Source organism: Serinus canaria, chromosome 3 (genome assembly GCF_022539315.1).
Source record: "Serinus canaria isolate serCan28SL12 chromosome 3, serCan2020, whole genome shotgun sequence".
In the NCBI taxonomy this organism is placed as follows: domain Eukaryota; kingdom Metazoa; phylum Chordata; class Aves; order Passeriformes; family Fringillidae; genus Serinus; species Serinus canaria.
In genome coordinates this window covers 11,820,448-11,847,715 of record NC_066316.1, presented here as the reverse complement: position 1 = coordinate 11,847,715, position 27,268 = coordinate 11,820,448, and the positions used below count along the sequence as shown (strand labels likewise).

Sequence of the window (27,268 nt, the reverse complement as noted above, 5' to 3'; positions counted from 1 at the left end):
CTGCTCTGTTGATTTGTGTGAAATGGATCTGCTCAGAAAGCATGTCCCAAATTGCTGTGAATGTGAACTCGACAGATAATTTATCTGTGATGGTTGGGCAGTATCAATGCCCAGCATCAATGAAGCTTTCTGAAAGAAGAGTTTGGGATCACTCAGTGGTCCTGTTGCCCTCCTGGACTGATGGACAAGTGTTGACCAGTTTCTCCACAAACACAGCCTTCCCTCCAGTTACCTTCTAAAAGAGTTATCAAATATTTCCTGGTTCATGTCTTCAAGTCTCCAGGCTGGTCCCAGTGCAAGATGGATTTATGAGAGGTGAGGACAGAGTTGTGTCTGAGGAAAGTGCTGATGCTATCAAAATTTAATAATTCCCTGCAATGGAGAGGCAGTGCACTGTGTAGCATGCATAAACCTGTATGTATTGTGTAGTCATTTATTTCCATCCATTTACTCACCTGCACTGAAGAGACCTTTTCTATCCACATTTTGAGGAATTTTATTTAATTCACTATCAACTGCTGAAAAGCACCAGAAAGAAAAACAAATTAAGTCACTTACTTTTGTCTTTTCCAGTTTGTAAATGCACAGCAATGGCTAGGATAGGTGAAGTTTGCCTCAATCAAAGATCTAAATTTGCTTAAGTCAGGAAGCTTTTTTAAATTGTATGTAGACCTTGCTCTTAGCTTCTTAATGAGTTCTAATCCATGACTTGGCAGGAAACTGATTTTCGTGCTGGAAATATCCCTTTAAGAAAACATATGAAAATCTTAGTAAAAAGCAAATTTACTTCTGCTCAACAATGGACATGTGTTTTAGACTGTCCTACTCATTCTCAGAGCAGTGACTGGAAACAGATCAGCTGGAAATCTGCACTGAAAAGATGATCCAGTGCTAAATTGGGTGTTTCTCCAGCAAACTGAGCTAATATCCATTGCAAACAACAATCAAGTGGTGTTAGTCTGTGAGAACAAAAGAAAAAAAAATCCTATAATGTTCTGGATAAAAATTATCAGGCACATAAACTATTACTGCAATATGATGCTGGGTTTAGTAAATACTCAGAAATTGCAGCAATCATCCCATAAGACTGCTAAAGGACAAAAAAAAATGGCTGATGAAATCACAATAGAAGTTTGCTATATGAGCATCACATCATGGGAAGGCTGCTGTGGAAAAGGCAATAAACACAAAGAGAGAAGCTCAGATGTGGGTACAGGTTGGGGATATCAGATTTTGTACTCATTAGGAAGAAAAACATTAAAGAGAGACAGGAGTGGCATTGTTCAGGCTGCTAGGAACAAAAAAATCCCAACAAATCCTTCTGGGAGGTTTAGAAAACAAATACAGCAGAGACTGAAGCAAAGAAAGGGGCATGACTGCAGGAGGTTGGGGGAGATGTGTTTGTGAAGGCAATTACTGTGGGACAGGCTGTCAGAGGCAGTGATGGAGTCAGCAGCCATGAATGAACTAAAGAGAGCCTTAGAGGAGGTTTTAAAAGGAAACATGTTCTGCATGCACCTGATCTTGACTTGTGCCAGGCAAGAGAAGAAAGGGAAGCAGAACCAAGGCTGCTCAATCTCCAGGCTTAAAGATACTTGGAAATCCATCCCCATAGCTCCAGACTGTAGCAGCTGGGGCAAAACATCTCTTAATTTCCCTTCTTGGGACACCAACCATGTCCCTCAGAGCAGCTTCTTTCTCTGAAGAGCAAAGGTAAAAGTGAATTGCACAAAATCACTCTTCCTTCTTTAAGCCCTGTGATCTCACAGCTGAGACTGATCCAGGATGCAGTGTTTGCTGAGGCTGCTCTGCTCCTTGTTCTCCAAGAAAAGAAAAGATTTCTCCCTAATCAAGGAATTGGACTGACAGTATTTGCAGTTTTCTCCATGTCCTCTCAAAGGTACAGTTCTTTCAGTTCATCTTTGACAGTGTGATGTCAGGATACATTATTTGATCTCTATCACCCAACATGCACAAATTGTTTTTATTATTGCATTATTACAGGAGAGTGGTGCCATGTGAGGGGGAGACCAGGTTTTAGCAGCATGTAATAAAGTTTGGACAGTTGCTGTGTACCACACACACATTTGCACCTCTGTTCTCTGGTCTAGAAAGCAAAATTAGTACCAGGAAAGGGCTCTGCTGGAGTGCCAGCCAAGCCTAAGAGGTTCATAGCAGATGATAAAGCAGTTTGTAGAATTGGTAAAGATGATCTTGGTGTCCATGCTGTGCCCACAGCTGGGGCTTCACATCCAGGCTCTGAAGGAATGTGCCACCTTCAACAACTCTGTGCCACCTTCAACAACTGGACAATGTGGCAGCAGAGGAGCAAAGAGAAGCTCCACTCCGCTGCCCCAGCTGGGACTGTGGCTTTTACAGAAGACAGACTGGTGTATTCCAAAGTGCTGTGAACTTCTGCAGGGCAGGCTGAGAGAAGCCACACCTCTCACAGAAGAGGTCCTGAGGTCCTGGGCCTGTTTCTACAGGAGCTTAACCCATCAGCCTATGAGAAATTTTGGGCTATTGATTTCTACCTCGGCTGCTTGAAGAGGTAATTAGGCTGCAATGAGCAGCCTCCATTTCCCCTCGTGCTGACTACTGCCCTCAGTGCTCTCCTAATGAAAACTGTCCCCAGAGCATGTGCTCATGAGTCAAAAACCAAACAGCAGATTTCTGCTTAAATCCGCAGACAGCATCTCTCACGGCATCATTAAGAGAATGTGTAACTTCATAGTTCTGAACAAGAGCACAGAAAAAAAAATGTTTTTTTGGCTTGTTAGCTAAAAAGCATCGCTGCATCCAAATTGGTTTTACACTGTGTGGAAATAAATAAGAATAGGAATAGCACTTAAAAACATCTAAAAGTTTTCTGCATCTTTCATAATCCTTAAATAGTTTCAAAGATATTAAGTAGCTTTTCTGCGAAATTTTTTTCTTCTTATTTAAGAAACTTTTCTTTTTATGGTCATTATCCCACATAAACAGATGTGAGTTAGGCAAAGTGCTCTGCATACCCCTGTGGATTTTATTCAGTATGTCTGTGAAGGATAGCTATGGATACACCACTAAAAAGCCCCAAAAAGCAAAGGCAGACATTGTGCAGGTGGTTTAGTAAATAACTGCACTGAGTTACCACACACACCTCAGCGCAGAGGTTCTGTGGGATGCTGTTCTCTGGTTAGAGGCTTGATAAATTAAATAAACCTGATGAACAAGATTATAAAGTGGCAGGAGGAAATCAAACCAGAAGGCATCAGCAATTGAAATGCGTGTTCTTGTGTTATTGTTGCTTGGCTGTGAGTCATCAGCCTTGACAGCAGCCGGTGCGGGAACAGCAAAATGAATCTACCTTCTCCTCCAATCACTTCCCCTTCCCACTGGGAGTCTCTGTTGGATTAGCAGAAGTACTGACCAGCTGATGAGCTCTGAAAGACACCTACAGAAATGGCAAAAAATAGCTCCTGGAGCAGAAATCAGAGCAGGATAGGCGGACTGGGGAGAACAATTTTCTTCGTGCTTGTATCTGAACTGATCTCTGCTGCACTTCAGGGGCTCAGCTGTGGAGCTGGGGATCTACTGGAGCTCTCCTGCAGCCTCCACATGTGGGATTACCAATGAAGAAAAATAGCAAGGGTGGGATGGGCCACAGCCATGCCTCGCTCTGCACTGAGCCAGGACACAGCCAGAGGACTAAGGACACCAGCAAAGGCTGGGACAAGCCACGACAGCTCTGAGGAGAGCAGCAGACAATTAAATGAAACAGTGCAGCTGAAAATTGAAGCTATGAAACTCCAAGTTGGAAACAGAGTGTATATCTGTATAGAAGGAATATGTATAGTTGTGGGATTTGTTAGCTATTTGATTTACTGGCCTGCTGTCAATGCTGAAATCCTTTAACTCAAAATTTGATGTCTTTCCCAAAGAGAGATTCTAATTCAGCCAAGAGCTGTAAGTCTGAGAGAGGAATTAACTTGTGTAACTCTGTAGCCTGCACAAGGCCTGTGATTGGTGCTGTCTATTTGTGTTTGTGTTTCTTTCACATTACTTTAATATGATGAATTATAAAATAGAAGTTGGCATTAATTGACTCTATAACACTGGTTCAGGAAGATGAAGAGTTAAATCACCTTGATATTCATTCTATTAGAACTCTGCAGTCTGCAACACGGATTTGATTGCAGCAACAGCAAAAATATGATTTGTCCCAGCAAAGATATGATTATGGGTCAATCATTTCCACAAGTGAAAGCACATCCGTGGTGATGGATGAATAAGAAGGTTCTTCTCTCATGATCTCATCCAGGATAAAAAGGTAATTTCCCATCCACAGAATGTATTGGTAATGTAACAGAAAACTTTTTACACAAATAACTCAGTGTTAGAAATTGAACTATCAAATGAATCTCAACTACAGGCAAATCAATTTGATAAACCTCCAGAATATGATTGCATCAAGGATAGCCTGCAAAGAAAATGCACTTACTTTTCATTACAGGAAACAATGATTTCCCAAAGAAACACCTATGACACTACTGATTCAAAGATGCTCCAGTGCCAGTCTTTTCCAAAAAAAGAAGATGCTTTGAAGAAACAGTGGCAGTGGAGCAGAATGCAGCAAGCCCAGCTCTTTTTATCATAGGTGCACTGACCATTACACAGTGGAAAATGAGGCCTGTAGAAGAGCTCTGGACTCAACCCAGGGTTAATCAGACATTTTTTTCTCCCTCCTTTTCAGATTTGTAACCACTCTAGCATCTGTGCAAAATCTTCCCACAGCTCCAATGACCCCCCTCACTTGTTCAGGGTGACTTTTAGCCCTTTCTGGAATCAGTGAGATGAAAAAAGCACCTCACATCTCTCTTGCAACCTTTACATGTGGTGGCTCGTGCTCAGAAACACAGGCAGCTGTGCAAACTCATATATCTTTGGAGCCTGTGGCAAACTGTGGCTTGAGATCCATGAGCATCCTACTGCTGAATTTTCTACTGCTGAGTTCTCAATTCCCAGCTCATCACCCACCAAGGACATCCTGCTGTAACTGTGTGGGATGGATCTTGTACCTATCCCAATCCCCATCCCTGTAGGATGGCAATTTTCCTTCAGAATTAAGCTGCACAGATGCAGGGGCAGATCTTCAGTGGCAAGTAATTCAGATTTCAGCACTGAGAACCACTCACCAAGTCTTGATTTTGGCCAAACAGAAAACCAAAGACCTTTTTTTTTAGCCCAAAAAACAAAGCAGAATGACTCCTCTCTTGCGCAGTTTAATCAACTGTGGACACAAACCTGGATCTAAATCTCTCACCTTCAATACTCTCAAAAACTTGAAGACAAAGTAAAAATAAAGTTCTAGACCGAAATTTCAGTTATGGCTTCCTTTTTTTAAAAATTCAGAACTAGACCTCTGGTCTTGACCTCCAAGGTTTGCAAGAGGTTGAAATCCAGACTGGCATTCACATGTTCTTCTCTGACCTTTTCTAAGGAGTCAGTAATGAGAAAAATGTTATCCAACTGCTACTTACAAAACAACAGGTCCATTGGCTCCCTGGAAGACCTCATTTGGTAATTTTTCTAGGTTGTGATTGTCACTTAGATTTCTGAAAAACACAACATTTTATGCACAAACAATCTGAGACTAAAAAAAAAAAAATCTTGCAGAAGTTACTATCTTCATTTTTCAGAATTGCAAACAACAGAAATAGTTACAGCTCATCCAGGTATGTTCCATTAAATGCATGATCCTCAATGTCCTGAATTCCATTTTTATTGAGCCACCTGCAACAGAGAAAAGGAAAAGAGAGTTGTGTTCTTATTTATGCTCCATGACTAAATGTATGCACTTCAAAATAGGGAATCTCAAACAAACAAAATTGTTAAATGGACATTGAAATGGTGAAATTTCTACAAATCCTATCCTGTAAGACTCCAGTGGTTGGAGGCAGGCTTTGGAGGGGGCAGACATGAGTAGGGTGGATGAGTGCTACCATCAGAGATGGAAGCTGGAGTAAGTTCCAGAGTAAGGTCAAAGCTGCTGAAGATGTTGGCACTGCTCATGGCTCCACTAGGAAGGCAGCAGAGGAGCCAGGGAGACCAGAATCTTTCCTGTTGGTGCTGTCAGTGCCACTCAGCTTTACTCTAAGCAAGATGCTTTTGCAATGCTGGGCCACGGCTTCCCCTTTGCCAGTTATTAGGGAAAAAAGCCTGCCGTGTGCCATGGGCTGACATCCACAGCCAGGCAGGTGGAGGAGGGGGGCTGATGGTCACTGAGCCAGGCAGGGGGGCAGGAGGGGGCAGCCAAACTGCCCAGAAAGCAGGTGATTCCTCCTGCACTGCTGCCTTGACAAATTACACTCCCTGTCTGCTCTGCTGCCCAGCCCTGCCTCCCCAGGCTCCCTTCCCCAGGAGGAGGCCACAGGTAGTGAACCTGGCAATTGAAGCTCCTGGGGCTCTCTGCCAAGTTTTTACTCTGGTGCATTAGCTAATTAACGTTTAACGACCTTCCTTCTGTCCCTTCATGGTGCTAAAAATTTACATTTAGGTCAGTTATATTTATCATCTTTACGGTGCAATCTTTCATCTCGCCTTGAACGTCACTGAGCAGCTCACGCCCTCTCCAACAGGCAGTGACAGGGCTGATTGATGGCAGAAATGGCCTGATTTAATTAAACTGTCAGCCAACCTGGACTCTTTTCTAATTCACTTTGAAAGCTGAGCATACAAGTGACCCACTTATCTGAGGTCTGAGGTGGTGAGCTAAGGTCAGCACGGAAATCAGTCATGGCTCTGGCTGAAAGGATTGCTCTTTTGACCATGACAGGCAGATGCACACAGCTCTGTGTCTATAATGTCTGTCAGGCTGGATCAGGAGAGCTGTCACCATCCCCTTCACTTGCCAGCACTATTAGACATGAGTGAGCAGGCACGGAGGAGAGACAGGTCCCTGCTTACAGCATTTGAAACATTTATTATATTACATTGAGCTTATAAATTTGTAGCTGCCAGGCTGATAGATACGTTTTTAATCACACTATTAGCACTGGCTGCATTCTCTCACTGAACATGATGTTAATGCAATGAGATACTAAGGTCGTAAAACAGTCACTGTAGCCACACAGTGTGGACTATATACTCCTGTCACCTGGCTAATAGCACCTGAGTAGTAAAAAGAGCTAAAAAAAATTATCCAAGTCCCTAGACCTCATTATAGTACACAAAGATGAATTCCTATGGAGGCATATTCTCCTCTCACTTCAACCAGCATCCTTACTGACTCCACTAACTCTTACATAGCAAGGTGACAATGGAGGCAGAGATCAGAGCTTGGACATGGGGGCTTTTCCTTATCATTTCATGGCTAGAGCAGATTTTTAAAACCCCAAAATTCACCCAGTGCAAGAGGTCACTGTCCCTGAGGAACAGGAATTTACACCCTATTTCAGGACTGGAAAGATCTTACAGCCTAAGTTGCATGCAGACCTGGAAGCAAAGTGGATTTCTTCCACAAATTTCTAGCACTTCATTACCAAATGTCTCCTCAGCTCCCACCTGTGCTGATCCCATGCATGGCATAAAATTAAATCCAAATTACAGGTGGAAATATGCTTGGAGCCTTCCATAGCTAAGCCTTTTAAAATGGTTTCTCCCTAGAATGTGGGGGTTCAGTGGGTCCTGGGTGATTTTAATCATCTTGATATGCCTGCTTTTGCTAAATGAGGCTGCTGTGACTCTGCTGAGTTGCTGGAACTTCAGTTTTGTATAGAAAAATGGCATATTTGTGCCTAAAATGAACAAAGTTCACCACGGCACAAGGAAAGCATAATCAGGGACTCTCAAAGGGTGCTTGCAGGGCCTCTGTCATGAATTGGGCTAGAGTAAAGTTAGGACACTGATCAGGGTGCTGGAGGCCAGGTCTGCTCCCAGAGCTCTTGCTGCTCCTGCACACATTGGTGGGTGTGGAGAGCCCTTGACAATCACAGAATCACTGAAAATTTGGGCTGGAAGGGACTTTAAAGATCACCCAGTTCCAACCCCCCAGCCATGGACAGCAACACCTTCCCTAGACCAGCCTGCACAAAGCTCCATCCAGCCTGGCCTTCTGCACTTCCAGGACTGGCATCCACATCTTCTCTGAGCAACCTGGTAAAGAATTTCTTCCTGATATAAGCCATGAAACATTTTGGGGAGAAAGGGGAAAGCCAACTTCAAGCTGCTCAAGTGGCACAGAGAGATCAAAACACAGCAAAACTCTGGGATATTCATCTTGCCCTCCAGTGGTATCATGAAAACAAACACAGTATTTGTTGCGCAGTGCTTTGGAAATATCTACTTGAGAAAAGTCTGTGTGTATATGGGGGTGTGTGTGTGTTTAAAACTCCAGAAAAGTATGGAGAGCTTGTGCATAACTGATAGGGAAAAGGGAGAGATAAAGCCAAATGACTTGTGACTGGCCTCTCTTTATTATTGGTGGTCTGACCCTGCTCCCCCCAGAACCAACGTGAGCTCAGTCAATTCAAACCTCGCTTTTCTCTCTCAGTGTACCAGGTAAACCACATGGTGGGAATTTTTTCCAGTCTGGCCACTGGCTAAGTGAAAGGAAGGCAGCTTGTTAGCAAGCAAACAGTATGTTTTGATATACAGAGAGAAAGGATCAAAGAAGCCAGCTAGTTCATTAAAATACATGACTGCTGAAATCAAATGTAGAGCCAGCTAACCATGCGGCTCCAAACTGCATTGAGAACCCACTTGTACCAATGCATTAACATTGTGCACAAAGCAACCACATTTCCACAACATCTTCATACATTCTGCCCAAGTAATAAATGTCTTTGAGTGATGTGTCTGACTGTAAATATTTATGAGTCGTGCCATCCTTTTGAACACAATTTGTATCGCAGGGATCTGTAGCTGCAGGTGTTTAACCTTGGCATTGGTAATTACTAAATTCACTCTCTGATGTGCTTCTAAAATAAAGAGCAGGAATAGAAAACAGCAAAAAATCCCAAAAGCATTCATTTGTTTCATGGCAGGGAAACAGAATACAGAGATCTCAGGGGCAAGGAGAGATGTAAAATCTCAAATTGAATTTGGAGGGTGTATGAAAACATGCCAACTCCTGCTATCCTTGACCCTGTTCTGGAAAAGAAATAAGCTAACAAGGAGAATAATGAGTTTTCTATGTCTACTCACAGAATCACACTTTCAGAACTCAGGCCCATGAATGAATTTCTTTCAATTGTACGTATATTGATATTGTCTTGAATATCTCTGAAAAATAAAATACAATAGAAACTACACCTTTTTGTACTTCTATGAGCCTTTCAATACAATATGCTGCTTCAAACACAGTATTTTCCCCTTATATTAAATCTGAGGAAGTACTGCAGACAGAGGGTAATAACCAAAGTTTCCAAGACATTTTTCTCCCGCAGAGCGCAAACCTTCCTGATAAAGAAGGCTGGAGCAAAACACTTCCAACACCCCCATACTTTCCTCCCAAATAGGCTGAAGACATTAAAATGCATATAAGCTCAGGTCTATAACCCTGAGGTGGATGAAATAGCTCCTCCAGCAAACATACTCCCCAGAAAATGCAATTGGAGGGGCTGCGAGGCCACCCCTTCTCCCAGCCTCCCAGCCAGAAGGAGGAAAGCCATTAGCCTTTCTGGCCTGATTCAGCAGGGCACCTAGCAGCCCATGAATCATTCCCCAGCTGATGTCAGCAGGGTTGCTTATGAGCTTTGTATGTGCTTAAGAACTTAAATGCAGGACCCCTGTCAGTGCAATTTGTTGAATGGACAAATAAGAGTTTCTGTCTTTCCTCAGTTGTGACTGATACGAAAAAAAGGAATGTTCTGTTCTGGCTCAATATAGGCCTCAAAGAAGTTAAATAATGTTACTCATAATTTAGACTGGGGATATTGCTGTTTCCATGCTGTTTCTGTTGGAAAACACGGAACAAAATTAATTATCTGCAAAGCTTGAAATTAAGTGTGGTTCCAAAATTATCTCATGCTGACAGCTCCATACAGCCACAACTCTGCACTGAGTGACACACACACAGAGGCTTCCTTCAGCAAACTGAGGGCAGCAGGGGCAGGGACAGGGAGGGAACACAGCACCCATGCATGTGAGCTGTAACGCTCTACTAAAGCTCTGCCCTTTATAAATTTCAAGACCCATCTTTGGGACTTAAATATTGGCACAGCTGAAGCCAAGGGGAATTCTCTTATTGACCTCAGAGGGTCCAAGGTTTGAACTGAGGTCTAGTTTGGGACTCAATCAGTACCAAGGCCTATTTATTCTTACAGGGAAGTGAGGAGTGCGCCTAAAAGTTTAAAAGCTCTTGCTGGTGCAGGATGGAGTAATTCCTGTCTGGTTAAGACTGAGGATAAACACAAAGGTGTACAGGTGAAAGTCCCTGTAGTGCCATAGCTGTTGCATTTCCTTGATGGTTTCAAGGAGCAATGAACTGAAGTTCTCAGAATTACAAACATCAAATGTATTCCTGAAATGGATTTCTTATTTTATATGTCTGTACACTATATTCAGTCATCCCCTCTATGTTTTATATGCATTTTTATTGATATTAAAGGCTATCACTAAGATAGCCATTAATAATTGCAGGATTAATGTTTCTGCAGGTTGAGATTTGAGATCTTCTAATCAAACATCTGAAGATGAAGAACTTTGTCTGCAAATTAACAATAAATCTTGTCCAAAAGAATTTTTTCAGTTATACTAAGAACTGACTGAGAAATGCATGTCAAAATATTTTTCAGTGAAAAAGAAACCAAGTTTTCCTGATATGCATTTTTTCTGCACAAGAAAAAAATGCTTTAGGAAATTAACAACCCATTTTCACACAAAATTTTGCACAAATATTTTTTCATTGTTGGCACTGGAGTTTTCCATAGTAAAAGTTTTTAATTTTCTGGACCGTTTTAGTGACAGATGAAAACGGAAAAGGGTATGGTAGATAATCCCCTGAGTTTGGGTTTTGGTGTGGTTTGCTGCGTTTGTTGTTATTTTTCTTTTCTTTGTGATGTGGCCACTTCTGATGGAACTCAGCTCTGAGATCAGCGACTCTTCCCGTGCAGGTCAGAACATTTTCTTCAGGCAGCAACAAATTTCCACTGCCACCATCCTGGTTTGGATTTCAGCTTCTGAAAGAGGAGTCAAAGGCTGTTGTCTGTCCTCTGGACCCCCCAGACACATGCTCACACTGCAGCTAAAGGAAGAGTGGTCTGCAAAGTCAAAGTTCCAATGCTTTGTAGAAGGGAGACCTGGAGAGAACTGAGACCTTCTGACCATCAGTGCCTGCAAAATCACAATCAACACGCCACTGCAGAGCTAATAAATGAATAGATGGGGAATCATGTCTTGAAAGGTTTTGCTGGTGTAGAAGAACACTCAAAGGCAGCTTTCAAAAAGCAAAAAGCAAATGTTCCAACTTACAGCAAAACTTTCTGGAAAGAGTGAATCTTGTGGACAGCAGGTAAAAACCGAAGGCCAGTGTTTGATATTAACCTAAGGGGAAGAGAAGAGGAAGATTATTCAGTCTGCCCCTGGAAAGAAGGCAGAAATTAATGAAGAAGAAAGAATATTGAACTTAAGGTGGTTGTCACAAATGGCAGAGTTTAGCCACAAAAGTGGGGTTTCCCAGTAGGAAACTTGGCATAGTAATTTAAAAAGGTTTTTGCCCAAAGTACAAGCTGAATTCTGCCAACAGAGGTAAAGGGAGAAACCCTGCCTTGGATGATAACACAGTCCCTCCTGATGATCTCAGTAAATTGTCCAAATTAATTTCCCAACATATTCTAAGAAATCAACTGCACTGACACAGGATAATTATTTTCATGGAAGATGTTTTAAGACAAATGTATCAACCCACGACAATTTTAACCTTCTACCATAACAGAGGTCACATTAATTCCAGGGGAAATTAATTGATGAAAGTAGGAGAGAATTAGGACATTTTACTCCCAGCACCTTTGGTAGTGAGGAGCCAAACCCATGGGAACATCTCATCAGTTTGTGGAGCTGGAAATGGACCCAAGCCTCTGTCCTTAGACACCTCCACCCTCCCTCTGCACTGACCTTCACTGGCCTCTGCACTGCGGTTCCTGTCCATGAAACACCACCCCAGAACTGCTGATTCTGAAGGGCAAGCCTGTGCTCCCTGCCAGTGAGGTCACAGATGTCCAGAGAGATGGACCCCATCTAATTTAGTCACATTTTGTTACCCAGGGCAGCAGCAAGGTCAGCAAAAATGTGATGTTGCCATGCAGCAGGAGATGACTGGGGGCTGCTGATGGCTGGAAGGAGAGGTCAGTGTTGGAGGGAGGAGTTGGAGTGGGCTGGCCTCTGAACATCTGGGAGCTTTTCCCAGACACCAAGCAGTCTCATGTTTACCCCACCAAACAAAGCGAAAATGTGGATTCTTGAGAGTTTGATTTTATCTTTGTGTTTTTAATATATTAGAGGATAAAGAAGGTAACCTTTCACTGAGAATATTGGTTTCTTAAAGAACACAGGATATGTAAGGTTTTTTATCCTGGCACTTAGAACAACATTCTTTTATTATTAGATGTGATTTTTTTCCTTTTATTTATTTTTTTTAACAGTATCATTCCTGAATAGCTGAATTGTGATCAAAGGAATGGTTGAGACTGGAAAAAGGTAACATTGTTCATATGATGTTTTTTATGAGCCTAGATTATTTCAGGAGAGTTGCAGTTTTTCAGGTTTCATAATTTGGACTGAAACTGAACGCCTCCATGTGACAGCCAAATCCTACATTTGGGAACTCAGGGTGACACGTAAGTCCATAAAAAAGTCATTCACTTGCATAAGTACTGCTCTGAGCTCCCTGAGATGGTATCTGGGTGTCCTCAGATGCTGAAAAGCCAACTTTGATCTGTCTCATCTTGTAACAGAAAGCAATAGTTCAAATGCAGGGAAAAATTAAAGCAGTATTAGCGAATATTCAGGAAGTCAATTTGGGAAACTTGCTGAAATGTCAAGACTGTTTCATCTCAGGATTCAGAGTGGTCTGACATTGCAATAACTTAAAAATAACAGCTGTCATGTGTGACCAAGAAAGCTCCACAAAAATGCCTCTGAAAAACTATTACATATAGTTAAATGGAAAGCATGATTAATGAAGCAGGTGGATTATACAAGGCCCTTGTTACTTAAAACATTTCTGCACTTACACTTTGTAACAGGACTTCACCAAAAATAAAAATTAGAAGCAATCGGAGAAGAACCTGTAACTCCTCCTTACAATATTTTGAAATACTCTCTCTTAAATTACTGGAGATTTACAGGGTTTTAGTGGAAAGCTGCCTTTAAGTTTAAATGAATCACATGCTAAAAATTTGTGCAATCCTATTTTACAAGCCCCTTTTAAACACAAATGATGGCATACATTTCCCTTAGCAGGAAAATGAAGGAGGAGCCTCCTGCCAAGCAGTGTGTGGCTACTGCAGGGCAGAGAAGACATAAGAAGCTTTTCTTTCTACAGTCCTTTCCCAAGAAAATCTCAGTCCTCATGGAGCAGCAATGAAAGGTGACAGGGCTCTAGCATCTGCTATTCAAACACTGCTCCCAAGGTCAGCTTAATCCCAGCACATCAAAACTCCACACTGGTTGTCAGGGCTTTCACCATACATGGGAGAAAAACCATCGCCAATGCCTTGGGTTAGTTCTGATCTTTCCAGTAATTCCAAAGTGTTCAGGGCTCAATTTTCACTGGTGTCAACTGAGCAGCAGGAGATGTAGAGGGAAGCATCTTTGACAAATCACTACATATTGAAGTAAATCTACAGGTGGTACAAGGCACTGATTGCACAGAGGCACAGAATGGTGATTAGGAGCAGGAGAGGGTGTTCTTTTAATTAAATGCAGAAAAAAGAACTGAAAAAATATTTAGCTAGACTGCAGCCTAGATCTTCCCTCTCTTTTTATTCCTCCAGCAAATCTCCAGAGGCCTTGAAGTGGATAATCTTTTCAGAATGTAGATAATCCAACTTACTGAATATCTTTCCTGCAGGACAGCTTTGTCAATATATTTACCATACAATGTATACATCCTTAGTCACCTCACTTTAAACAAGTGTCCTCTTTAATCTGTGTTATAACTGAGACCCCCCCTTGCCATGCATAAACAGCTTGGTGAGAATATTTTTTATTTTTTCAGACTGCTGATGGCTGCTTTCCAAGGTATTAATTGTCTTCCTGAAAAGGCTTACTAGAGTCAGCACTTAGAAAAACAGAGCAACAGAATCAGTAGAGAAAAAAAAAATTTCAGAAACTAATTCCTGGGTGATTCTGGCTGCTTATCTCCAGATAGAGCAACTAGGCTGTTGTTTTGGGGTTTTTTTTTTGTGCCAAGTTGTAGGAGTTATTCTGACAAATCTGGGAACACAGTTTACCTCATCAATTTACTGTGGGTATTTGCTAAATTGCAAGCTCAAGGTAGGCAGAGATAAACACAGCTTCACTCAGGGAGCATTATCTTTGTGTCCCTTAGTCACACTGGTCACTTGATGGTGCTTGTGAGCCTGATTGCAGCGGGACATTCCCCTGATTCAGGCATCCCAGGCTTCTTAAATCTGCAGCCCCCACTTCCAGGGAAAGGTCTTTAACTGTGAGGCCAAAGGAAGGAGTGGAGCATCACTTCTTTTTATTGAAGAGTCAACTCCAAGAAAAGGGTCAGGAATTCTGTGGGGTGGGATGCACCTGCAGCAAATGCAGATTTGTGTTTAGGAAGCACCAGACAGGTCCATGTAGCTGAAAGACTTTGGAGTTGGGCTCTGCTTCTTTTGCAGGTAAAACCTATTGTTTTGGGACCTGCATTTTCCCTCCCCTCCAACAATCCAGCTGTATCACCTCAAAATTAACCTGAAAGGAGTGTTACATCCAAATCTTTGTATTGTAAGCTGAGATTGCTTCATACAGGACATGGACACCACTCAAAAATGAACCAAAGGACATGGATCACATACGAGAACTAATTCTGGAAAGAAAATGAGTTTGAAAAGCCATCACTACATTATTAAGGAGACTATGCCACAGGTCTCCCTAATGAGAGCCAGATAAATAATCTTGTACCCATGAAAAGGTCAGTGAGTTACCATTTTGAAGCAGTCTGTCTCTCTGGCATATACCCAAGAAAACCAATTAGCAATTCTCTTCACTGCTTCTAAAAGACTGGTGAGAAAGTTGAGGTTGCCAGTTTTCTAGAAGGTTTAGACTGTTCTGCTCTGTGATTTTTCAGCATTTTCCTCTCCTTTGTGTTTTTGCCATACTGGTAATGATGATGCAGGAGGCAAAGGGAGTGACAAAGGGGCTGGGAGGAAATGTATTTGTCTCCAAGTTGACTGAGATAAAAGCATATTAATATTCAACAGCTGGTGGCCATAATGAGCCCATGAAAATGATGAGGGGACTGACAAGGCTAGCTAGAACTTCTTGCCTGCCCATAAACATGACCCAGTGGCTATAAAACTATTTTTGTAGAAACACAGAGAAAGCCTTGCAAACAATGTGTTGCAAAGGTCATTAAACTAATGGGCTGTAGTACCTGGGCTCAATTTTGGACATTGAAACTGATTATTTATTTTTTCCTCTGAACAAAAACCACCAGTAAATATAATTTTTTTCTTTCTGAAAGATTTTCTGCATTGTGTTTTAAGAGTTCTGCTACATCCAGAGAGCTGTGCAAGGAATCAGAGCACATGTCTTGTACCCTGCCAGACTGTCCCCATAGCTGGGAGCTTCAGAAGACCCACAATGATCCAAGGATGGGCAGGTACCCAGGTCCTTGTGCTTTGAGGTGCTGGTTGCAGCTTGGTCTCTCTGCACCTCTTTGCACAGTCAGACAGAACCGCCTAATTAGTTATGTGACAAGATATTGACAAAACCATGTGCTATTCCTTCCTAACTTACAGCAATTAATGTGAAAATTAGGCAGTGATGTACAGGTTTACAAGTTTCCAGGTTTTACAAGTTTCCAGGTTTTACAAGTTTCCTTTCATGGCCTTAAAATTTTTATCATTTCTGCAATAGCTGTTCCACACAGATGCTTTACCCTTTTATGAATTATTTTATACTGTAGTCCCACATGTTTACAACCTTTTGCTTGTGTATTGTATAAAAATCCCCGAACAACCACCACAAACCCCCTCTAACTGAACAGAAAACCATCAATATATTAACCTAACCTCCTCAACATCTTCCCTGATATTTTCAGTATTGCCTCTTCCTGGCATGTCACAGGAAGGTGAATAGGAGGACCGGGTTACCTTTATCAGGTGGTGTTTTACTGCCTTCCATCAAGGTTTCTGCTTTCTCATTAAATTAACTATCCTACCCTTTCAAACAGCAAGGCTTTCTGCCTGTTCAGTTTCCAAAAGGGCAAGCACCAGTCAGTGAAGCCAGGGGATGGAGAAAATGGCATTTTTCCCCCAGAAATGTAGGGGAGAGCACAAAGAGAGGCGATCTGAGCATGTTGCTTTGAGTATGATGTTACTCAGCATCACTGCATGCAGAAAGTCCCCTGCAAAGAACTTTGTGTCCTGCTCCCAGTCCCTGCCTTGGGAAATGATGCAGCTCCACTGAAGCCAACAATATTGCACAGATTTACACCCCCAGCACATCTTCCTCAGCCCTTGTTATTAGAACAAACCTCACACTCATCTGTTCAGAAGCTCCCAGCCATGAAACCTGCACCTTTTGTACTCTCTATAGTCATGCAAGACTGTTTAGGGTTTTACCTCCTAAAATGAAGGCACAGAGGGGATGCAGCATGAATCCGTTAGTGGAGTTAGCACCAAAGATGGATTTTATGGACAGAAATCAGAGAAAAGCTTTGGCACAAGGATGAGCGTGAATTAAGGGGCTGTGAATAAGCTAGAGAAAATATTCTAGTTACCAAATCATTAAATTTCTGGAAAAGCCTCTCCTGGAAAATGGAGGAAAGCAGAGAACAGTGAAGAGCATCAGGAATTTCAATAGAGCACTTAATTAATGGATATATGAAATGTATTTGGGAACAAATAGGATACAGCAGCTGGAGAGTCTCTTCTAGCCCTCCATGCTCACAGGAGAAAAAAACCTTGAAAAGACTTCAAAATGCAGTTTCCTCTGATATCAACTAGAAAGGAAAACTAGCTGAAGAGTAAAACTAGGGGAACGGTCAGGTAGAAAAATCCTCTGTATTTTCAACCTGTTGCTTCTACAGGTCATAGGATTGCTGCTGCAGCTGAGTTTTTGCACAGGTGGAGCCTCTGAATGTTTGAGTCAGCATGCATGGGAGCGTGCAATGGCAAGTGCTCACAAGTGTTCAACATCCACTAGTGCCAAGAGAAAAACTTTCCTTGTTTCAGATATTTAAAGTGTGAGTTTACCATCACCTAGGATTTCTGTGTCCCATATTTAAATGCTCACTGTGTGTTCTTTGGTATGTTCAGATTTCTGCTTCAATTTCATGTGAGATAAATGTGATCTCATTCTTTCCACCCATCTGTACATCTGACAACTGTTCTGGGCATTTTACATGGGATAAACAAATGCTGTGGTTTTGTTCTTAGGTGGCCAGAGCTACTCAAAGACAGCAGTCACTGCTGAATGACTCAGGCTTGAAATGAAAGGAAAAAGTCACATGATACCTCCTCATGACAATGCAAATTTAGAGTTTTATTTCCCCACTGTCAAGAGAAAAATCTGTGTTTGAGTTATGCAAACACAAAAGTTAAAGTTTACCTAGGAGTCTGATGAATTCTATAAAGTGGGAATCAGTCAAAATACTGGGAAGAGCAAAAATCCTACTCCAAATCTAGACTCATATTCCAGTTCAATGAGGGTTTAAACTGTAATGGCTTCTGTAGTGCTAAACACACCTTATCTCCTAAAGTCCAAGTCTTAAATCTCAAATCTTAAAGTAAAAATTCGAAGCAATGCCCCTGGCATTTCTGAGCCCAGAATCTGTCAGATACTAGTGATTTTCAGAGACTTTAAACACTCCTTGGCTTACTGGGAGCTATGCCTATCAGACCACTGACCTGATTTCATACTGTCTTTATAAAATCTCTAAGCAGACAATTAAATGTTTCCATTTATGTACCCAAACGTAGAAACCATGACCAGGCTTCTCACATGAGTAAGGGAAACAAGGCTTCTTTCTTGTGCCAGTCAGGAAAATCAGACAGGGTTTAGGTGTTCAGGTGGGTGGACATGCAAAAGTTAAGCTGGTATCCTGCTGGGTGAATAAACTGGTATCCTGCTCACCATTTGAGTTGTATAAGCTGCCACCATTAAAACCAATGAGTTTTAAATGGAGTTCACTGGACTTCATTGGGGTTCTCACGCAGAGGAGAGATCATCAGTCACATTAAAGCCATGTGCTAAAAGCAGTGAAAACATATTTGAGTAACCAGCTTACTCAAATATGCACTGAATTACCACTGAATTTGGATGGCAACTCCACAGAGGCAGATGTGGCAACCACACAGTGCAAATCTCATTCTTGATGAGGCTGGCTGAGGAAATAAAGCTGCACATACAGCTTTATTTTGTATTTGGTATACAATTATTTTGTATCTGTATACACCTGTATATTTGTATTTTGGGGATCTAACCATCTCACAGCAGGCATTAATGAAGACCATGGATATAACACCCCCTTTGCCAAAGAAAAAGTAATCTGAATGTTTTACATCATGTAGGAGACACATAACAGAAGGCAGCACCGTTGCAAAGACAGATGAGAGATTTTATTTTGTCCCTAAGCTCCCAGGAGGAATTTCAACCTAAATTTGTTCCTAGAGAAGTAAGAAAGCTCCAGCTCCTCTTCTCATCACTCTTTTCAACCTGTTGCTTAGAAAGGCTCAGGGAACTTGTGTGTGGGACTCCTCTGTGGAAACTTTATCTTCAGCTTTTCTGAGGGCTGTGCAGGCAGGAAAATGTGTCTTGATAATGTGCAGCTGGTAGTGAGGAGAGGGAATCATCCTGTCTTATCACCCAAAGTGCTCAGCACCAGCTGCACAAACACACAGCTGTGTAATTCAAAGTGACTCTAGGAGTTGTAAAGAGCAAAAGATCTTACAAGTATCTGAGGCTTGGGAGGTGTTGGAAGGCATCTTTATCAATGTACACGAGGTTGTTGGCTTTCTCAATTCTTCTGTAAAGAGGAAATGAAACATCAGAGAAAAATATATCAATAAATTGATCTTCAAATTGTGTTTGTCCCACGATGCAGTGGAACAATACTCTGAGGTTTTCTTTCTGGCAGCAGAAGATCTGGATGATTTCAGGGAGCAGCCTACCATGGACAGGCAGACCCCACCACCTTTTGATCCTGGCAGTGTTCTGAGGATAAATTTTCTCCTGAGCAGATAAAGAAAGGGGCAGCCGGATAAGAAGATGGAAAAGACAAAGGGAGATTTCAAGTGCTTCTATAATGCTACAAATTCTTCCGTGCTTACCTGAACTAAACTGCAAAACCTCTGATGCTTGCCTATAATGAATCTTTATAATTGTCTCCTTTGCATTTAGATTGCTCATTACTTACATTTCATGTAGTTTGGGAAGGTTGGAAAACACATTTGCTTCTATGACCTCCAAGGCATCATTCTGTGAGATCTCTCTGAAAAATAATTTAGAAGTCAAGATATTTCAAGTTATGGTGAAGCAGAAAACGGAGAAGTGAAAAATTCACAAGGAACTTCTTCTCAGATTACTGATGAGTTTTAAAAACAAGGTGGATACCAGATAAGAAAACAGAAATGCTGATGAGTACAAGGGGCAAGAAACAACAACAGCCAGGAAGAGAGATCTGAGGCTGGAGTTTGTATCTGCAGCATCAGCCCTGCATGTCCTGCTGTCACCATTCCCTGTGCATTAGAAGTCAGGGTCTATCCATCATGGGCCACTGGACTTCTGACATTACTAATTACTGAGAGAAATTTAATGAAACCTTTTAACTCAGTGAAGAAAAGAGGGGGTGAAGGTGACTGAAAACAAAGACAGCTAAAAAGTTCCCAAGAAATATTACACTACTTCAGCAACAGGACTGCTGTCTTGACCCAGTGGGAAGAACAGAGACTAAAATTAAGCCACCAGCAGATGTGCCCTTGTTAGCAGCAGCTGGAGACCACACAAGTGAAGAAGTCTTCCACACCTTGGAGCAAACCTCATTTGACATGGTCTGTACTCAGTTAATGCCCACTTACAGCCAGAGAAGTGCAGACTATAAATGGCCATTTTTACTGCTCTCACCACACCAGAATGCATCTCCTGCTAGTCCAGGACACATCTTTCTTTGCTTCCTTAATCTGTGGGCTCAGGCTCTGGTGGAATTTAGAGCTCAGGATTTCCCCTGGTGAATCAAGTGGGCATTACTGCAGTGTCCCTTGTCCCAACCACATCACTTATCCTGGCACTGACCAGGAAGGTCGAGGTACAGACAGCCATGCCAAAAGATTCTTCACCGCCATTTTTTTGGAAATGTTGCCAAAATGTTATTTTCTCAGGCTGAGGTCAGCTGTAGGAAGTAAAATTTGTAATACAGTTGTAATTCAGTGATAGTGTCATGGTCTATTGCATTTTAATCATGAGGTAACTGCACACATCTTTGGAATGAAACCTTGGGTAAATAGACTGGAAATGAGATGACACTTGTTCCTGGATATCTTGTTCTTCTGAAATTATGATGGTTGCAAATAGATTCAAATAGGCCTGAGGTAAAACAAGAGATTGTAATGTCAGGTGCACAGCCAAAAAATAACCACAAAAATTAATCAGAGGAATATAAATGTATTCCACTCTCTTCTAAGCAAGAGCTGAACCATACCTGACAGATCACCTGCCCATTTGAGACAAGCAGAAGTCTTGTAAAAGAAGACATGTTTTTCACCTGACCTTTTCAGTTTTAAAAAATGCCTTAGGGGTTTAATATTTTTTAGTTTAATAAGATGTTTTCCCTTCTGTTTCCTCATGGTTATTTTAATGGAAGAAATCCAACTCTGCTCTGCTCCAGGAGCTCTAAACTTGCTGGAGAATAAGAAAACAAAAGTACATGAGGACTGACAATAAGTTCTTGGCAGGGTGCATTGAGATTTGTTTAGCAGTGCTGAACCACAGCTCACATGTGAGTGTCTTCCTCTTTATTACTTAATTCTCAGCAGCAACAAAATGTTTCAATGGAAACAGGGATTCCTTCATGCCATGTGAGATACACAGCCATTGCAAGGGATGCTTCAAAGACCTGTATTCTTTAAAAATAATTACAAGATGTAAGTGGAAATGTCCAGGAGAATAGAATAGAATAGAATAGAATAGAATAGAATAGAATAGAATAGAATAGAATAGAATAGAATGAATAGAATAGAATAGAATAGAATAGAATAGAATAGAATAGAAGCAAACACTCCCTATGAGGTATTTATATGACCATATAAAATTCATTTGCCTAACTACAGCCTCAAAGATTTAACAATGTGGGAGGTGTCTCACACTTTGAAGGTTTGGTTTGGTTTTCCTCACTCTTTTTGGGTGGTCAGGTGTATATTTGCCATTCCCCACAATCTAAAAATCAGTTGTCTAGAAAAAAGAAAATCTTCAGGAAAAGCATCACGTTTTATATCAACAAATACATTTAACCAGAAGATACTTCATGCCACTAAGAAGTTCAGGGAAAAAATGTTGCAGATGTGTTGGCCTTATACAGGGAAAAAAGGGTTATTAAGAAACCATAATACAGTTGTGACCTCACCCAGCAGATAGTGCTGCTGAGGGTAATAATTTTTTTATGATCCAATCTGCTATCTAACTTTGGAACAACTTGGATGACACAGCTTTTTTAATGGATTGCTTAAAAATGAATGTTTGTGCATCAGAAGAGTGTTTTGTCTTCCTGTGAGTGTGGTAGGTTATTGGCTTTGTTCTGATTCTAGAAATGGAAGATGCAGATCTGATTAAGCTGGGGCACAAGCAGGTCCTGGCACTCTGGAAGGCTTAGAGAATGCATGGTGAAGGAAAGGAATAGAGAGGGGGGAAGATAGGAATCTCCAAACTGTTTTTGCAAGATTAGGTTTTTAAAATAGTAGGTTTTTTAGAAATTGTGCTTTAAACAGAATTAAATAACACCTCTGTGAAGGGGCTGTCAGAGATGTGGGAAATGGCTTTCATTCTAGCATTCCCATTCCCAGGTACAACTGGCTTGGTTTTTTTAAACAGGTAATGGAAAGATGGACAAATATAAAAATGTCCATTTACAATGACATTTTTTTGTCTTCCAGCTGGAGCAAACCTCTTTTTCAGCTAATGAGGTTATGAGCATCTCAAGAGCAGTAAAAGGAACAGAAGGGAAAACTATCAGTGGCAGAAGGCAGTAACCCTTCTGGTGCTGGGCTGCATCCTCTGTGCTCAGGGGATTGCAGTGCTGAGGGAAATGACCCTCTGTCCCCTCCAATGAACTGTGTTCTCTGCTATACTCTCTCCAGGAAATCCTGGTGGGGATGACCTTACTCTTCATTGTTCTCTACAGATGGATCCCAGTTTTGGGCTGCACATAAACCTGACAGGGCTTTTGTTCAGGTAAGAAGGATAAATAAAACCAAACCATTCTGTTTAGGAGATCAGGCACGCACTGTGAACAATAGGCAGCACTAATCTGGGGTTTGGCTGCATAATCTGTGTGAACTATTTATTCATACCTGGCAAAAAGTGCACACCTGCTCCTGGAAATTCCAAACAATGACTTGGATACATGACATTAAAAGTGCAAACCGCTGCTGCTCACATCAAACAACCAACTCAGCAGACTCAGATCCTCTGTAGAGGAGAGCAAATAACACCTGAGGCAGCAGCTACAGAGAGAAAAAAAGGGATTGCTGGCTAGTGTTTGTGCAAGTGTTCTGTCTTGCAGTATAAATACACACAAACAGATGATTGCTCATAATGCAGATCTGATTATATGCCATCAAGAGAGAAGATAGGACTGCTATTACATTGTTTGTTTGGAATGAATGACACTATGAGTGCTACTGGTAGCTGTGGCAGGAAACCCAGCAGCAATCCCAGCATCACTTCTGCAACAGACAAGCCTTGGAGTAGATGGTGTGCAAAACAGTCAGGGGAAAATTCTTAAAAAAAAAAAACCCAAATATCCAAACCACCCAGTGGCTGCAAAGTGCTTAGACATCTGCCTGAGCTTAGTTTTCACTGCATGCAGAGTTGAAATCACCAGTGATCCTTGAAAGCATAAATTGTTCACTCAAATATAGCCTAAAAGATGAAAAAGCATGCAGTAAAGGCATTTTCCAAAGGCACAAAGGACAACAGTTTTTATTTTTCTGCAAAGACTCCAAGATGTGACATCACAAGATCAAGGGACCTCCTCTAATTTGCCACTAAAGCAGCAAACTGGAATCACTATTACCCATTCCCCAGCAACTGAGTGCAGTGTGTAATTTCCACATGTGACAGTCAGAGCCTGTGTTAGAAGAGAGGGAGATGGAAAATCATTTAATCTGCCTGCAAAGCTGCCCTTAGGCAAGGCTGGGGGTACAACTTCATGACATCTGTGGCAGAGCCCCGTGTGATCCAGAGGAAGGATTCCTCTTCAAACCAGCTGCACCCAGAGTGCAACCTGTAAAAATCAAGGTACATCAAAATGGCCTTTTAAACAATTCTGTTAGCAAAGGACTTAGAGTTCATGGCAGTTTTCTGAAGGAAAAGTCTCTTAGGCTAACCAGAGTCTTACAGAAAAAACAAGAGAGTATTAAACTCACAAACTAATGGTCTTGGGGCCAAGTGCCCCAATGTTTCCAAATAACAAAAGAATAATAGACTGGAATTTTATGTCTTTTATGACAGGAATTCCTTTCAGGATCAGAGTGGAGCATGCAGGGGAAGGGTACAAGGTAATTCCTTCTCCTGCTTGGAAACAGGACTGGTTTAAAAAAATGTGTGCTTATCTATGCATGCCTGTGTACAGATAACAGAGATCAGTGAGTGGTGAGTCGTGTCAAAAGAAGAGCAGAGCATACACCAGGCAGAAGAGCAGCCTGGACCAGCATTAACCCCTCCCATGGTGCCCAGGAATGTGGGATTTCCAGCAAGAAGACCTTGTAGTTCCTGCAGCAGGAATGGCAGAGAGAGGCTGCTGCCCACCTGGTGAGTTTGGCTGTCTGATGGCCACAGCAAATGTGGGAGTTTTGGATTTCTGCATTTCTTCCCCCCGTGGTGGGCTAGCAGAGGGCACTGCCCTGTCTGTCAAGGCTGCTCTGGTCCCTGCTTGGTGTGTGCACCTTGCACACAGATGTGGCACATGGTGTGAAGAAGGGATTTCACCCCTCTCCAGGCACACAGGACCTACTCTCTGGTCCTGGTGGTGATTCCATCTCTGTAGACTCCTACAGCCTTCCTTCAATTCCCTTCCAGAGCAGGTATGCACACAGGCCAGACACTTGATCTGTTCACCTTGTAATTCCTGTGATACATTATAATTGGGTATTTATTGGCTATTATCCTCCACACTTGCTGCAGTTTTTCTGTGGCATAGCTGCCCTGTGGATTCCCATGAATGCTTTCCTTTCACTCTGTGGGTACCTGAAATCAGCAGTGATACTGGAGGTTCAAGGTACAGATTCCCAGAGCAGGTGGCCTCACTGTGCTCTCTGCACTGCTACAAATCAACAGCATTGTGTTCATTTAAGGGAAAGGAGAAGGGATAAAAAGGCCAGAAATGCTGATTTCCCTCCCTTTCTACAAATATAAATACTCTTTAGAGCTGTTTTCCAGGTCAGTTTTACTCAGTGCTTTGACTGATGCCACAATTTATGTCAAACTTCACAAGTAAATGTGGTGCTGCCCAGGCAATCCTGCCCAGCATTCACTGGGTGAACCCCCACGGGACCTGCCTGAGACGTGTCTGAACTGAAAAATTAAACACCTGGCTACCTCTGTCCCCTCTGTGTCATGGATGGAGTGACTCTTATTTCTTCAGCCTGATCAGAAACAAGCCAGTCTAAAATCTACTTTTGAAAACTTCCCTCTGAAGTGACAGCAAAATGCTACTACATTGATTTAAACAGGTTACAAAAGAAAAGCCATTTTTCTTAAAAATATTAGAGACTTTTGACCTTTAAAAAATAGATAGTTGACACTTTCTCCTGTCACTTTTCCTTGTGAACATGAAAAACTTGTCTCTCTGCCATGATTTATTGAACACTAGGGAGTTACAGGGTAATATCTCTTAGCAGATATTGATGTTTCAGAAATGAAATCAAGGACTGACTCTTCTCATCATCTCTTTACTTTGTTGAAGACACACACACACACATGTGTTGTACTGGCCTTACTAAAGAAGTGGAAAACCCATTTAACCAACTGGACATTAATGGCAGCTCCACACTTGGAGTCAGATAGTGCATCAGTCTTTGAGGGAGGTTATCAGGAGGTGCCAATGCTGTGCCTTCCTGTCTTCTCCAAAGGGCAGGAAGCCATGTTCTCAAATAAATCCCTGCAGGCATGGGGAAAAAAATAAAATGCAAATTTCTGCACAGCAGACAGAAGCAAAGGGGATTTTATTTCTATCTGTGCTTTAGCACCATGCCAGCAATCCAGATGAAAGTCTGTGGAGAGTTTGGTTGCATCAAATTAATTGTCCATGTAAAGGTTTTAAATTGGTCTCTCTAATCTGAAAAAGCACATGATTAATCTGCAGAACTGGGACTGATAACAACCAGATCCAACAGACAGAGCTACATCCTTACAAGAATTGATTTTATAATCAGTACAGTTTGGGGGGACAGATATCTGCTCACACTCCAGCACTAAGGGAGTGTGTTATACTCCTTTCAGTTTATTGCCAGCAACGCTGAAAATGCATGAAACTTTTTAGGGTCAAACAAGAAAAAGGGGTTTGGAGGAAATGGCAACTTTCCACGGAAATCTGGCTCCACACAGGCAGCCCAGAGAGATGAGCCCAGAACTCAGTGCCCTCCAGCCCCTGGGACAGACATATCTGCTGCCCCCCACTTCAGGAATTACTAAATTTTATCTTTGGCTATGAAAGCTTGCAGGAAAGACAGAAAAATATGTGTAAAATAGAAACACCTGCTCAGTCAATGGCTCTTTTTCCCCTCAGGCATGATGGGCTCCAGAGGCTGTTGAGACCATGCTGGCAGACAAGGATGGGTGCTCAGCTGAGGAAGGGACCTTCTCTTTCATAGATACTGATATTCCTCACTTGTAACTCCTTCCATGGAAATGGGCAAGCAGCATTTATTGCCACTTATCTTTTATTACTCCTCTCTTGGCTTTAGTAGCCAGCTAATGATGAATAGTTTATTAAGATGACCTGGGGAGATGAAGGAATTACATTGGAGACAATCATTCAGGAGAGCAGCTGAATGAGGAAGTGCAGCAAATAATTTCTGGGAGAAATCAATAGGCAGACTTTCTTGGGCTGGGAGAACATGTGGCTTCCAGAGCCCAAAGTCTGGTGACAGCCTTTCCAAACAGATCATCCTGCAGCAGGTGCTCCCAGATACTTCAGCAGACAGTTTTGAAATGCTTTAAGGAAGCACACATTCATGAGAGGCCTCTGGAGGACCATTCATTACTAATTCCAATCCATTACAGAAACAGGAATGTCCAGAATAACAAGTGCCTCAGATAGGCACAATTAAACATTTTAGCTAAGCTAGGAAATTAGAAAAAAAATTATTCTTGCTCCTCAATTTTTGCATTAAAAATCCTCCCAGAACACTGAGTATTATTCACCAGAGGAAACCATATAGTTCATACACCCACTTCAGTGAAAATAAATCTCCATGACTTGACCCATCAAAGAAAAACATCAGCATTGCCTAACATTAAGCCCAGTTCTGAATACAAACATCATCCAACAGCTGCCAAAGATGCACCACATCTTTCAAATGTTCTCCTGAAAGGATTTACGTTTCTCTTATTCAGTGTTTAGAGTTCCCTCTGTGATATATTCTTTTCCAGCACAGAGATTTCCTTGTCTCCTCTTTTCTCTTTGCATTCATTCTTCCTTTCCACAAAAGCAACTTACTGTCCTTATGTTTTGTGCCAAGCTGAAGCCTTGACCCTACAAACTCTCATCCTTGAGCTTTGGCACCAGGCTCAGCTAAGATGGTACTGCATCAATGTTTGCATGATTACAAAAGGATATTCCTTTATGCTTCCAAAGTTAAATCCAAACCTCAGCCTTGCAACAGACTGCCAGAGGAAA

The 27,268-nt window shown here is 41.9% G+C and overlaps 1 protein-coding gene across 1 annotated transcript in view; it reads right to left on the bottom strand.

The window, feature by feature from the left end:
* Positions 1–27,268, bottom strand: part of FSHR (follicle stimulating hormone receptor) — a 78,861-nt gene that overhangs the window by 6,773 nt on the left and 44,820 nt on the right. Inside the window, exons 3-9 of the mRNA XM_009093679.4 lie at positions 19,574–19,648; positions 19,109–19,183; positions 11,455–11,526; positions 9,187–9,264; positions 5,707–5,775; positions 5,523–5,597; positions 559–744 (exon numbers count right to left, since the gene is read on the bottom strand). Coding sequence (XP_009091927.2) covers positions 559–744; positions 5,523–5,597; positions 5,707–5,775; positions 9,187–9,264; positions 11,455–11,526; positions 19,109–19,183; positions 19,574–19,648 — 630 coding nt within the window. The remainder of the gene's footprint in view (positions 1–558; positions 745–5,522; positions 5,598–5,706; positions 5,776–9,186; positions 9,265–11,454; positions 11,527–19,108; positions 19,184–19,573; positions 19,649–27,268) is intronic.